The sequence below is a fragment of the Salvia splendens genome, chromosome 2 (assembly GCF_004379255.2).
Source record: "Salvia splendens isolate huo1 chromosome 2, SspV2, whole genome shotgun sequence".
Classification (NCBI taxonomy): Eukaryota; Viridiplantae; Streptophyta; class Magnoliopsida; order Lamiales; family Lamiaceae; genus Salvia; species Salvia splendens.
Window position 1 is genome coordinate 6,883,376 of NC_056033.1, and position 14,827 is coordinate 6,898,202.

At 35.0% G+C, this 14,827-nt stretch overlaps 2 protein-coding genes across 3 annotated transcripts; one reads left to right on the forward strand and one right to left on the reverse strand.

Moving 5' to 3' along the window:
* Window positions 1–1,064: 1,064 nt before the first annotated feature.
* On the reverse strand, window positions 1,065–3,235 carry LOC121760336 (pentatricopeptide repeat-containing protein At3g02650, mitochondrial-like). Its single transcript, XM_042156023.1, has one exon. The coding sequence runs from the start codon at window positions 3,137–3,139 to the stop codon at window positions 1,331–1,333; it is 1,809 nt and encodes a 602-aa protein (XP_042011957.1). The 5' UTR covers window positions 3,140–3,235; the 3' UTR covers window positions 1,065–1,330.
* Window positions 3,236–4,829: 1,594 nt separating this feature from the next.
* On the forward strand, window positions 4,830–11,244 carry LOC121786039 (ubinuclein-1-like). Of its 2 annotated transcripts, none has more exons than XM_042184553.1 (12): window positions 4,830–5,301; window positions 5,503–5,601; window positions 5,701–5,777; window positions 6,468–7,002; window positions 7,644–7,743; window positions 7,839–7,948; window positions 8,073–8,159; window positions 8,558–8,683; window positions 8,889–9,020; window positions 9,107–9,154; window positions 9,640–9,741; window positions 10,552–11,244. In XM_042184553.1, exons 1-12 carry the CDS (start codon window positions 4,942–4,944, stop codon window positions 11,002–11,004), a joined length of 2,229 nt encoding a protein of 742 aa, XP_042040487.1. In that variant the 5' UTR covers window positions 4,830–4,941; the 3' UTR covers window positions 11,005–11,244. The 2 variants fall into 2 exon arrangements, with proteins under 2 accessions (XP_042040487.1, XP_042040491.1); XM_042184557.1 differs by having other exon boundaries at window positions 8,558–8,650.
* The last annotated feature ends 3,583 nt before the right edge of the window (window positions 11,245–14,827 follow it).

Below are 14,827 nucleotides of genomic sequence, written 5' to 3' on the forward strand. Positions count from 1 at the left end.
TTATAAAAAAAATAGTACTCCTACTCTAGTTAGAAAAAATTGTTTGACTCCTAGTTATAGGATGGAGTAGCCTATAGATCTCCTTTGCCAAGTAGTTTAACTTTTGCAAGTTCTACACGTTTCCATTCGCCTCTCCTCTTTTCTTTTTCTTCTTCCTCGTCCATATACACAGTCACATACAGTGAGACACAGACACACACTAATATTTCTGGGGCAGCGATGACTGGGTACTGGTCCAGCGCCGGCCAAGCCCCCGCTGGAGCGGCGGCTTGGCCTGCGCTAGGTCCGTCCCTGCTCCGTAGTCTGTGTCAACTTTCAAACTAGTTCTGACAAAGCACCTACGCAAAATTTTGCTACATTGACTTACGGGGAAAAAATTGACACATAGCTCAAACTTCGTGATATTTTTTTACCAAATTTAAAATTTGTGGAATAAATCAAAATTTTAAAAGTACCGTAATATTGGGCACTAGTAACCTTTTCTTAAATAGTGGATGTTCCAATAAGATATTTATAAGATATTTAATTATCAATGAAAGAATAAGTATGTAATATTGAGAGCCATAATTCTGCATTGTACACTATGGCCTTCTCCAATCATTTACGGTCTTTAGACTACCAAGATCTTATGATGAATTCATAATCTTATTATTACCTGAATTCATAGTGATGGGTATAAATAAATTCAATGTGGAACATTCGTTTTGGAACATGTATGAGTTAGTCGAAAAATTGCATAAATTAAAAATATCGAAAATTTTGTCGCCTCGTAATCTCATATGGAGTACAAGTTCACATACATGATCACGAATTCATTCAACAAAGTGATTAACCACCATAGATCTTCATAATCATCTAAGGAATAAAAATAATTCTCAACACAGGATCATAAATTTATTCAAAGCGATGACTTCACCATAGGTCTTCGTGATCATTTCAGGACTAAAAAAAGAATTCTTAGAATAACACATATCATTTTTAATATTCAGACTTAAGTTTCATTTTTGTGCATAACAATTTTCTCAGAATAAGTGTACAAACAAGAAAAAACAAGGAACATCTTATGGAAGAAGAAGTAAATATCATCTCTTTTCACTCAAGTCAGCAGCTCATAGCTGACTGATGTGAATAAAATTTTCAACAAAATATTCCAACAGATTTATTAACCAAAACCAGATTAATCACTGAAGGTCACAACTGCTAACAAAAAAATACATTGGCCACTAAATTACTTCTCCTAAACTTCTCTTGGCAATAAGCAACAACAAAATCCGATAAAGAGAGAGATGGAGCACCTCCTTACTTCAGCACATTTGCATTTCAATGGAAATTATGCAGAACCAGCTTCCTGCAAATCCCTGACAGCAGCAATAAGCGCCTTTGTTCTACTGTTGAGAGCTATGCCGTTTGAATTCATGTCCTCATGCAACTTTTCTGCAGTTTCCCAGTCTAGTGCCTTGAAGCAAAGAGACTTTATCAGTTTATTGTACTCATCGTGTTTAGGCTCCACTCCATGCTGCCTCATTTCGCCCAACAGATTCACAGCCTTGTCAAATTGCTCGAGCTTGCAGAATCCGCGAATGAGCGTGTGGTATGCAACCGGGGTCAGTTTGGAGTGCTTCTTCTTGGCTTCATCGAACATCTTGATGGCTTCATCCATCTTTCCGGCCCTTGCAAGGCCACTCATGATCACACAGTAGGTGTATACATCGGGTCTCAAGCCTCTGCTTTCCATCGTCTTCATAATGCTCAGAGCCTCCTCCGTTTTCTCACTTTTAGCAAGCCCGTTGATCACAAAGTTGAACACAGCATTTCCAGGAGGAGGGCCAGATTCAATCATTTCAAGTAGAAGCTTCTTTGCTCTGTCAACATCCTCAATCCAACACAACTTCCTAATGACACTTGAAAAGGGCTTAATTGCATGCTTTCGATCCTCTGCTGAAAACTCATCCAACATCTCCAAGGCCAAGGACACAGTCTCTCTATCAAGCTCCTTGTTGATTTCTCCATAAGTCTCCTTATTGGTTTTTTCAACTTGACAAAGAGAGCTAACCACGGCATTGATAGATGACCGCGGAAGATTCATCTTTTTATCCTTTGCATATAGATACACCAAATGTGCATCTTTTGCCATGCCTCCCTTGCACAGGTAGGAAATGATCTTTCCCATTCTAGCAGCATCAGGCAGCTTATCCGCAGCTAGCATCTTTTCACAAACAGACCAAGCCCAACTGTAAAATGATCTCTTACAAAGAGCTTCAATAGTCAAATAATATGTATCAGCATTAGATGCACATCCAAAGTCCTCAAACTTATTGAACACCTCAAGTGCTGCCTTCCCTTTCCCCAACTTCGACAACTCGACTATTATTTCATTCAAACACTCAGAACTCACCACCCCCTTCTCCTTCTCCTTCTCCCCTACCTCGTTTATCAAATCCCATAATGCATACACTTCTCTCCTCTTGTTCTGTGTGCATATCGAACGGACAAGCTCATTCAGCACCTGCGAAGTTAAGACAAACCCCCGTTTCTTCAAAACCCATCTAAAGAAACCGATCACATTTTCCCCTTGTGTGCAGGGTGTCTGAAGCACCCTCATCACAAGATCGCTATCCAAAGCCAAATCCATAGCTTCCAAATAAGGTTCGATTGAGCCATGAATAATGCCGGAACCCTGCAGCAAAGACAACAAGTTCTGCACCTTCTCTGCGTCATTCTCCTTCAACAATCCAACACCCTCTCCAGATTCTATAACTTCGTCGGCAGCAACAGAACCGCCAAATAAGTCTCCAAAGCCCTGATTTGCATCGGGAGTATCTGCAGCACCATCAAATATAGAATCTTCATTCTCAAATCCGTCAGATTCATTCAACCCACTGAAATCGAAACCACCATTAGCCTGCGATATCAGTGGCTCGGAGGGAAGATCGCCGCGACTCTCAGCTGAACTCGACGAGAAAAGTCTAGGGTTTTGGTGGAAGTGATACGCGCTTGGGAAAAACGAAAATCGAGATGCGGATTCAACAATTGATGATGGTGTTTGGTTGGCTACCTGAAGATTGACGGGAAGAAGCAGCTGCCGCGGCGGCGCCGTACGCCGGTATCGCAAAGCTCCTCTTGCTAATGGCCTCCACATAGCTTGTCTGCGTAGCTCAGTGAAAATGGTGGCCGAAAACCCTAAATCAGATGAGATTTGGAGAAAGGGTTTTGATGCACTTTTTCAGAATGTTTAATATTAGGAGTATGAATTATCTTTAGATTAATCATGGATGACCTTTTCAATTTTACAAATTTACAATTCTTGGGAGGTGTTTGATTTGCAAGATTGTATCCGGGATTAAATTTGTAGTGTGTTTAGTTTATGATATTCAATCTCATAATTTAATCATAGATGGATAGTCATGATATAATTAGTCATAGCTAACCCCTTGACTAAAATAATCTCACAATTCAATCATAGACTATATCTTGGTATTATTTTATCTTGAAAATCGAACACCGCCTTGGAGTACTAATATAAACTATGAATTATTTAAAAGTTAGTATTTCATTAAATTCCGAATAATACTATTTTATCATTTCGAAAATAAAAACTAAATAATTTGAATATATTTTTAAAAAATTAAGTAGGAAAAAGGTTTAAACGACAAAAAATTTTGCAAAAATAACATTAAATATAAAAATTTTTAACTAGTAATTTCTGATAGGTATATTATTAATTTTCATGTGATACTAAATATGCAAATTACCTGTACTAGTACCACCTCCTGTTTAGTTCACTCAATAATAAAAGAGGTAGTTGTCTTAAAATTTCTAAAATTTCATCTTAAGTGTAATTTTGTATTCCAACTTTCAAATTAGTATGTAAATAACCAAATTATCAATTTATATTTTTGTACCTAATAACGATTTTGGCGATAATATAATTCTAATTCAAAATATTAAATTATTCAATTCCGTATAATAGTAATAGGAGTATGATGTTATTTCGCTATCTAAAAGTCGTTTTGATTCATATCTCATAAAAGCATCTCCAAGGGGAGAATGTATATAGAAAAAGTATATTATGTATTTACCTTCTTAAAAAGTGAAATATACCATTTTAAAAAGTAACACATTTCAAAGAGAAAAGGTATATAAAAAGGTAAATTATTTTTTAAAAATAAAATGATAGTACAAAATACATTAAAAAAAATAAAGTATAATACCTTCTCAAATACCTTTCTCCCTGGATAAGGGTTTTTCATGAAAAGAATGCAAATATGGTAGTTATAAGATTTTACATCTCCATTGATAGGAAGGTAAAGATACCTCTTCAAAATAGGAAAATGTATAATACCTTCTCAAATACCTATTCCCTTGGAGATTGATTTTTCATGAAAAAAAAGTAAATATGGTAATTATATTAGTTTACCTCTCCATTTACCCATCCATTTACCTCTTTCCTTGTAGATGCTCTAACGTCATATGATGAGCCATCAAGTCTCGTGAGGCATGAAATAATGATTGGTTGAAAAATTAGCACAAATTTATAGTATATAGTTTAGTCACAAAACTAGCAATTTCAATACTTAACTTTATTAATATAACTACAATACAAAAATTTGACAAACGTTTAAGAATTTCAAAGTAAATTATAAAAAAACTGATGCTAGCTAAAATTGGAGAAATATAAGAATTATTGGGGTCGAAAGTGAGATTACCAAAAGAAAAATGGTGTGTAAAGATTTTTGGGTCGAAAGTGAAATTATCAAAAGATGCGTGCCTTTTCAGTTATTAGTTAAATGATCAGCTACAGCAGTCCCGCAACCGTTACACATCCAAAAGGGAAAATAAGGCATAAAAAACAACGCAAAATCTCCTCTTTCCCCTCCTAGATCGACCAAGTCCTAGGGTTTTCCCCCTAATTTCAAACCCCTAAATATCTAGCTCCGATTAATGGTCGACGGCGGCGGTTCGGAATCGGGTTCCGCGTTAAAACCAATGTCCACGTGCGAATCACACGGCGACCGTCTGCGGTTTACGGTGGAGCTGCGGCCGGGAGAGACGACAATCGTTTCGTGGAAGAAGCTTCTTAAGGAGGCGGCTACCAGTAAAAACAATAAGCATGGACCAAAAGCTGCTGGCCCATCCTCCACAACCGATCAGCAGCCAGCTCCGCAGCCCAATCCCCCGCCTCTTCCACCTGCATTGGCGTCTTCGGAGCAGCCGGCGGAGAATGAAGGGAAGGATGCTCAAGGTCAGGCCGGAACGAACCGTCTGAGCACCGTTATTGAGAAAATCGAGCGAATGTATGCGGTATGTTTTTGTTGGATTGATGAATTCAGGCTTTTTTCTTTAGTCGGGGGAGAGGAAGTCTCATTGTATTGTATGCCTTTTGAAGAATTGGCTACATTAGGACATATAACACTCAGTGACACTTAGATGACTGGTGGGTGATATGGATGTGATTTTCTATTTACTGGCGCATTAATTCATGTTATGTGGGTGAACTTTTAGGGTGAAGGAAGTAGTGAAGACGAAGAAGTTTTTCTTGATGATGTGCCAGATGATGATGAGTACGATACAGAGGATTCCTTTATTGACGATGCTGAGTTGGTAATTGCTACATTTTCATCAACTATATTATATAGTTGTGCTCTCCTCCTCTCACCACCGCTTATGTTGTACGTGTTGCTTGCGTTGTTGGCTATGCAGGATGATTATTTCCAGGTTGATAACTCATCAATAAAACATGATGGTTTTTTTGTTAACCGCGGGAAGTTGGAGCGCGTGTAAGTCTTTTAAGATGTACCTTACATGTCTTTTATCAACAAATATTATGACTATATCATTGTCTGTTATATAGCCCTTGGATGATTTAGGTTCAGTTGGATGTATGGTAATGTACTAATGTTACTTACTGAGTCAATGTCCTTAAGTTAGACCATTCGTAATAGTTTTTCATATGCTCTAAACTTTGGAATTGGAAACATAATGTGAAAAATCAAAACTTCTTTTATTATACTCTGATAATTGAGGTAGAAAGTATAAATTGATTTTGTACTTCTTTTGTTGACTTTTCCTATAAGACATGTATTATGTTCAGGATAGGTGAAATAATAAATTTTGAAATGCATAGGAATGTCATAAAAGTAACTTTTTAAGTTGCATGTGAAGCAAATGATGTTTTTTTTCTTGTTTCTTTCATTTTTTTGAATCATAAGTGGTGCAATGGTTTGATTGCATCTAACATGTTCTTCTATGAGAATGGATAAGTGGATATGATTATCCTTTAGGATCTGCTGGTAAGTTTTTCTAGTATGTCGGTCAAGTTTATATTATATCGGAATATCCTGTATCTTGATCAGTGCACACAGTGTCATTTTCTGTTGCTGGTTTTATTCAGCTTATGTCGGCAAAATAATTTAGGGCCTGTTCTTTTTTATTAGTTGTCTAAGGTCTTTATTTACTCTAATGTGCAGTGAACCTACTATATCTGCTACACAACAACCAAAGAAAAGGAGGCGTAAAGATGTGACAAAAGCTCAAGGTGGGAATGATGATGGGCTTAATCCAAATAAACACATCAAAATAGGAAACAAAGGAAGAAAATCATCATCCTCAGTTGAAAGAAATACTACTAGTCAGTTCAACGTGCAAAGTACGAATGTGCTAGAGGCTTCTCAAGCAAATGCAACTGAAGCTTCAGTGAATAAGAAAATTGCAGATCATCAGACTCTGATGGATCCTACAGCATCACTAGAGCACAAGGATGTGGACCAGCAAAAGATTGGGGTCTTCTCATCACAGAATCACAATAACAAACTGAAGGACAGCAGTGAACTTCAAGATGCTTCAGCTCAGAGGCCAAATAGTTCACCTGTAAGCAAACCCCAGTATACCAAACTAAATAAGGCTAAGGAGCTGGACCAATCTGTTCGACGGAATGAAAAAAGTGGACATGTTGCAAGATTTGACCTTAATATTCCTCCAAGTAGAGACTTTCCACAAATAGCGGTGAGTGAATTTTTGCGTTGCGGTTGTTTGTGAATTGGTTATTTCTGTTCACATAAATGTTTAAGATGATTTGTCGTGTCCCATCATCGTATAATTTTTTAATAACTGTGCATGAACTTGGTTCTTTCTAGACCTTTCTGTCTAGGGAGTTAATTTAGTATATACCTTGCCAATGTCAATGTTATAGTGCCGAAATACAAGTTCAGCTGTAACTTTTGGTTCTTTAAAAATAGTGAAATGCCTTACTATTTGGGACACTTAATAGCACACTATTTTAAAAACTTTGACCTATTCTTCTTATATGGTCAGAGATGCCTCCCTTAAATGACTGATGTTTGAAGCAGTGTTGTATGTCTTCTCACTTTTATTTACCATGAATGATGATTGATGAAACCTTATCTGATTCACATGCATCATGTATTCATGTTTTTAGCCCTGTTCTATAAACGCTGGCTGTTATATGCATATTCCTACCTTCTTGTTCTCAAATAAGTGAGTAGAAATTTCAGCATCTTAAACCTGTTAGAGATATGTATTGGCATTACTGGCCACACCAATTTTTCGCATTTTCTCTTTTTGCAATCAATTTATTATTGTTATGATATTATCCCTGATGAGGTCTTCATACATATCTTTTTCAGAAGGTTCCCCACACTCCAAGAAAAGAAGGATCTAATGTTAAACCAAAAATTACGGTGCTCGAAAAAGCCATTAGAGAGTTACAGAAGATAGTTGTAGAATGTATGTACGAACCTTACTACAATGGTACTTTTTGTTCTTTTAGTATGATATGTCACGCCATGATGGTAACTCTTCTTGTGTGTTTTGAATAACAGCAAGACCACCTTCAACGGAGGTACAGGATCCCGATAGTTCTTCTCAGGGAATCAAAAGGAGATTGTCACCTGAAATAAAGCAGAAGCTGTCTAAAGTTGCTAGATTAGCGGTACTTAAGCTATGAGTTCACTCTAGCAGTTAATCCAATAGTTTACTTGTTTTGTGCGCTTTTATGAGGGTGCAATTCTATTACTTGGTAATGTCAAAATGTTTATATTTTCGGGATGCTGCAGCAATCTAGCTATGGAAAAATACCAAAGGATGTAATCAATCGTCTGATGAGCATCTTAGGCCACTTGATGCAACTTCGGACACTGAAGGTAACTCTTCTTTGAAAATTATGCGTTCGATTTTATTTTTTAACTACAATCCCTCCATTTTTCCATGGTTAATATATTAGCATTATATTGGTTAAGTGAATACTCTACTGTTATTAGCAGTGCTGTTACATTTCTCTCCCTCTCTCTCTCTCTCAGTTTTGCATGTTTTCTTCTGGTTAGCTGGTATTCTCCCCCTCTTCGTCCTCTATCTTTCATTAGTTTTCCTCCTTATTGGTGCCCATGTAGGGTGTGTGGACGGGGGAATGTTCCCATAGGCTGCAGTTATGGTTTAGCAATATCCTTCACAAACCTTATTCTGAACTCGATTATCAGCTGAATACAACATTTTGAAACATTTTGTGTTTACTGTAGCCAAGCTAATAAAGTCTTTTTTTCAGAGAAATCTTAGAGTAATGGCCAATTTGGGATTGTCGGCTAGACAAGAGAAGGATGACCGATTGCAGAAGACAAAACAAGAAGTTGCTGAGATGGTTAGGCAGCGGGTGCAATATATGAAATCCAAAGTATTCATTTTTCTTGCATGCTCTATTTGCTATTGATGTGCATAGATTGTTAATGTTGGAATTATGATAATAACATTTAACCATGAAAAAAGCAGATAAAGTTTGTTCATAAGTGATTTCTACTGGAACATGCTATGTCAAATAACACACATGTGCTGAATATTGATACCAATTTTTTTATTAACAGATATCATCTACTTTGTAGGTTCAGCAGCAAACAGCTACCGATGATTTTCAAGAAATTGGTCATGAAGAAAAAGAAACCTTGAAAAGAAAATATAGCATGGACGATGCACTGGAGAATAAGATTTGTGACTTGTATGACCTTTATGTGGAGGTAATATCAGATTTTCGTATTCTTTGATGGAGTTTTCTGGTTTGTAGACTTATATTTCTGCCTTGCCACAACCTTTTAATTTCCAGAGACATGAAGAAGATTCAGGACCCCCAGTGAGAAGACTTTACGAAGAGGTAACAACATAACAGTTTTATTATTGATAACTAGAACAGGTAATATGCATGCATTATCATACATATATTATAGGTTGTGGACTGTGCCCCTGGTCGCTGCTTTGGGTATTGCTATGGGGGCTATTCTTTTCTTCTACAGGGAGGGAAGGAAGGTTTTCATATCCCAGAATCTGATTTTGTTCAAGGATCTCTGACATTTTACTGTGAGATTCTATGGTAGATACTGCTGCCTAAGTCAGCAGGGAAGTTATTACTTGACGTACTAGCAGAAAACCTAGCCATGTGCTTTGGGTCATTCATGATTGTACGAGAGAGAGAGAGTGAGAGAGAATAACAAGTGGATTTATTTGAAGTATTGATCGATCCTCTTCACTCTTCTTCGGCTGATCATGGACTCAACAACTATTGTGGTTTATAAAATACTATCATTCAGTTTTACAAGGCTATGCAAGTGAAAATTTGCTGTTTGTATTTCCCTGTTGCAGCTTACAGCATTATGGCCTGGTGGAGTCATGGACACTGACGGAATTAAACGTGCAATACACAAAGCAAAAGATAAAAGGAGGGCATTAAGTGGCCGACGGAGGGTATGTGTATATTTTGCTCATTCTACTTGAATTCTTTCTGTTTTTGCAGAATGAAATCTGACTGCATACTTAAATTCTTAAAACTATAAGAAAGTACTCAAATGCATACTTGTGTATTTATTGAGACAGGAGCAACATGTTTCCTGAACTCATAATGCACAAATTACCTTGGGCAATTGGACTACCCTTTTGTGATCACTGACATTATGTTGCGGGTCACTAACATTAGGGTTCAGACTTCAGAGTATTCTTTAATCTTGATTCGGGTTCGGGTTGCTGGACATCAGATATACTAATTCTTGGCATGTTTATCTATGATGCATCAATGTCAGAGAACTTACTAAATTCAACCCATGTTGCATATAGTTTATTCTGCATATTATCGTCTGGGATTCATGTTCCATTGTAGGTTTATTTATGATACATATGCTTCATTTCTGGCATATTTCCTTGACTTGATTGCCTTTTTATTCTTTGACTGATCAATCAGATTCAGTCTTAAATTACCAAAACAGAATATCCACTTCTGTGAAAATAGTAAATAAATATTTTAAATTAATATGAGTAGCAGTTTCCTTAATAGAGTCCAGTAACTATTATATGAATAGTTGATAGATATGATCATACATCAAGTATTTCGGAGGCATTAGACTTGTGCAATCTGCCATGGGTTTCTATAGTGTTAATCGTGTAGTTTATCTATTGTGTTTAGGATATCTATCGTGTCTTGATAACTCTTGAACACTCCCTTCAGGTTTCTGACAAGTCTTGTACACGTTCCTTTTATTTACCACTAATTTTCTCTGTCAGGATCAAGAGAAGGTTAAGAGGAAGAAGGTGTTAGCACAAAAATTGGAGGATACTAGTATTGTTAGTCCTGCATTGCCTGAGAAAGTTTTGTCCGAGTCCCATGACCATGCTTCATCATTGATGGCCAAGCTGGTCCAGAGTGCTGCTGTATCTCAACCCGAACCTTATGTACCAATGCCTGTCGTGAGTAATTCTAGTGTAGACAAACCAAAGCAAGGAAGAGTGAAGGCTAGCCCCAACAGCAATCTTACTGGTGCCATGCCAGTGGAGGTATTACCCAAAAAGAAAGTAAAAAAGAAGCAAAATCTAGACGCAGCTGAGGCTCAGCTCTGCCTTGAGAAGGCTCCTGAGGCAGAGGAAAAACACAAACACCATAAACCCACTGCTGTTCCTCCTAAATTCAACCTTCAGCCAGGTGCTAAGTCTGGCTCTGATAGTGATAACCGTAGTTGACGATGTGATGCCAGGTTTTGAATCACAGATACATGTCTTGAATTTCTTGCATAATTTATATTTAGTGTTTGTTGTTAAAACATGAGTCACCATTACTAGATTAGGTTTAAATTAGGTCATATGAAGAGGTGCTGACATCCACTCTGTTTTCTTTGCTCCAACTTGAGCTTACTGTATATACCATTTTTTTTATTATTTTACTTTTCAATAGAGATATATGCACTGAATTATTCAGAAAAATTGGTGTGTTTGTGCATCTGAAGTGATTAGGGATAGTTCATAGTTGTGACTTGTAAATATATATATATGTAAACTATCAGACTAATGGAATACATAAACAGATACTACAATACATGCAATTCACCACAAGGGGTGTAAGTGTAATCATGTGAAATAGATTCATCCATCCTTAATCAAATTTAATTTTAGAGATCCCTTTGAAGTGCCTAAAAATGAGCGAGTGAATTAGTCTTTGAGATTCACCAAACATTATGGAATCGATCCACTCTTCAAATGAAATTACCTACATGTTAGTCTCTCTAAATCAACAAGAGGTTTAGTTATTGGGTCCACCACAGAAAACTACAATTACATATATACGCACTTTTGGTAAAACAAAATATCTCCACTTTTCCTATTCCTATCCTTCTTTCTGTGGAAGGAGAGTCAAACTATTAATTTTGAGTAAGGCTGTTGGTACAAAAATTAAATGATATGGAGTAGTTATTAGGGCTAATTCTTGAAAATGGCAATCTTCATCTGAAATTTCAATTTTCTTACCGTGATCAAAACGTTACAATCACTGCAATGCCTTTTAATTAGTGCAATCCTAATATTTTCAAATTTCTGAATAATGAAATAACGTCATTCAGTTCATATCTATGAGACAAACTTTGCCCCATACTATTTTTAATCAGACTTGTTCAAGTACTCATAGTAAATGATCATCTACGTAATTAACTATATAAGTGCTGATCAATAAACATGATAATTAATAATGTAACCATAATTCACCTTGGTTATAGATTTTAAAATATACAGGAAAAAACTATAGTCAGACAACTACTAGACTCACCATATCTAGTAATCATTACCCTATACATTTAATTTCGTATGTACATATATATTCATTTTCAAAAAATTTGGTAAAAGATGTACTCGTCCATGAAACAACTTCAGCAAAATATTATTAATTTATAATATCATTTATATATTAAGTAATACTGCTAAATAAGTACCATAAAAATGCACGAATTCATTTTCAGTTGTTTGAGATGTATGCGAATGGGGACAAATGCTTGGATGACTATTTCATCACCGGAGAAGAGTCGGCACTTGGCGCTGGAGACGCCGACCGTGCTCTGACTAGACGACACCCAAAATCAAAAATCCTGGATCCGGGAGTAATTATTGATAAAGTGATGGTCCATACAACTAAATCTTACAGTTTCCTAAAGTGGAAAATCTTTAAATGAGTCCCTTTATTCATGAATTGGCAAAAATGGAAAAGCTCAGGAATATTTGGTGCGCAGACACAATGTGGATACAGCAGTGGTGGTTAGACGTCAACAACATTCTTTTCCTTTTACACATTTCACGACATATTTCTTCCAAATATCATTCCAATTAAACGTTTAACTTATTTTTCATATCAATAATTCCTCCCTCTCTCTATATATAAATAAAAAAAATACTATCATAGATGCATTAATTGTGGATGAGAGTGATAGAGCACCCACCATATATGTATGTGCTTGCAAAATCTTAATTAATTCGTCTGACATTTTATTTAATTTCGCAATTTATTTATAGCTAGCTACTACTGTGTAGTATATCTATATCAATATTTTTCATTTACGTACACTGCATGTATATTGCATGTTAACTACTAGTATTACTTTTGTGAAAAACCACATAGTTCTTACTTTGTATGTAAGTGTGTTTCTTGAAATATCAATTTGTAGTAGTATTAAGGATTAAAAAATAAGTATATAAACAAGCAACTTTCAATTTGAGGCACCCTATAATTGTTTTGATTAAAGCTTATTCTTTGGTGTAAAAGGATTGAGGGATAACAACTGGATGTGTATTTTCTATATTGGTTAAGACAGTTTTGTCACTTTATGAACATTTTACTCCCTCCGTCCGTCAAAAAAATTCTATTTTGTCATATCGAGATGTTCGTGATTTAAAGTCTAGAAGGATATTTTCAAATACAATTAAGGACAATAATTTTTTTTCTTGTTGTTCCAACTATAATTAGGGAACACAAATGAAGCGACTTAGAAAAACAAAAGATAAAAATAATTTGTTCTCAACTTATGAATGTCTTTTTTCTTCCTAAATTTTAGTTGTTTTTCAAAATTTTCCCATGTAAGTAATTGTGTTTCTAATTTATACATATATTAAAGGGGAGTTTTGGAGAAAATAACAAGATTGCCATTATGAAATTTTTTATAGAATTGGAAAAATAAAGAAGGTTGTATTTATTGTGTGATAATTAGAGAAATGAAAAGATTTTATCTATTTAACAAGCCGTTTTCACTGTAGTAAATACTACTACCCTATAAAACACATATAGTACATACATGACACATGGTAAAAAAAAATCTATTTAGCAATACTATTATGAAACTATGTCTTTAAATAATTTAATTCTTTAATTGAAATATTGTTGGATTTAATGTGTGATTGAAATAATTTAATATTATGATCCATCACTAATGTTATGTCTCAATTCAATCATGCATATCAAGACTCGAACATTAAATTACATCTCACTAATTGTGCAAAGAAATTAAGAAAAAATAATAATAAGAAGTCTCTTATGAGAATAATGGCTTGAGTAGTGGAGGATGATAATGGACAGAAATTTGGCTTTTCATTTCTTGTAACCTTCGTTGCTTTAACTTTATGATTTAAGGAAACTTAATTACATAACCTCTCGCATTCTTATTTTGTGCCTATAAAAACCATTGATTTGTAAATGGATTACACACCAACAATAACATTCTTCCTTCTTTCTAATGGTTTCTATATTTTAGTGTGCATTTTAGGAGCATTATATTGCTTGATTCCCGAAGCTTCATTAAGGTTATCAGTGTTTCTACACATTATGAGGAAGTTCTTTTATCTATGGGAACAATATGTCAATCCGAGAGCAAATAGCTGGAAGTAATTTGTCTTGCGGAAAAAAGGGGTTTCATCGACTCAACTTATAGTTTGATTTGTTTTATTATTTTCATTGTAATTTCTATTCAACTTATTGTTGTTCATTTTCTTTGATTGTAATAGTTAGAATATTACCTACTGTTTTATTCCAGTGTTTCTAATTGTGATAGTAATCTAATTTTAAAGATTTAAACTATAATCTTAGTATACTATTGTAGTACAATAGACAATTAAACTATAATTTATAGTATTTTAAATTGTCTATAAATGGACAATTATTATATTGATAAACTCACTTCTATATGTTGATGTGAATGTTATTTTTATTATAATTCTAACATTTGTAATATTGATATATATACTCTAATTTAATTTTAGATTTATTATCACGAACAGGAGTATATGGTATTTTATTTGTGAATTTATTAAATTTAGGGTTATATTTGGATGTACTATATGTCTTATTTCATTTTTATTATCTCTCATTAGTATATTATAATTTATGATTAATTGTTTGATACTCTCTCCGCTCCATAGTAGTGAAGTCATTTTGTCATTTTGGTACGTTCCATTGTAGTGGAGTTATTTCTTTTTTTTTTAGTAAAAGTCAACACATTTCTTCTCACTTATTTTACTCTCTCTACATCTCTTT

Excerpts from the sequence above, each read along its gene's own strand:
- LOC121786039 (XM_042184553.1), top strand. The coding sequence starts at position 4,942 with ATGGTCGACGGCGGCGGTTCGGAATCGGGTTCCGCGTTAAAACCAATG. Across the intron at positions 5,302-5,502 it reads AAATCGAGCGAATGTATGCG|GGTGAAGGAAGTAGTGAAGA; the intron begins GTATGTTTTTGT and ends GTGAACTTTTAG. Across the intron at positions 9,021-9,106 it reads TGTATGACCTTTATGTGGAG|AGACATGAAGAAGATTCAGG; the intron begins GTAATATCAGAT and ends TTTAATTTCCAG.
- LOC121760336 (XM_042156023.1), bottom strand. The coding sequence starts at position 3,139 with ATGTGGAGGCCATTAGCAAGAGGAGCTTTGCGATACCGGCGTACGGCG.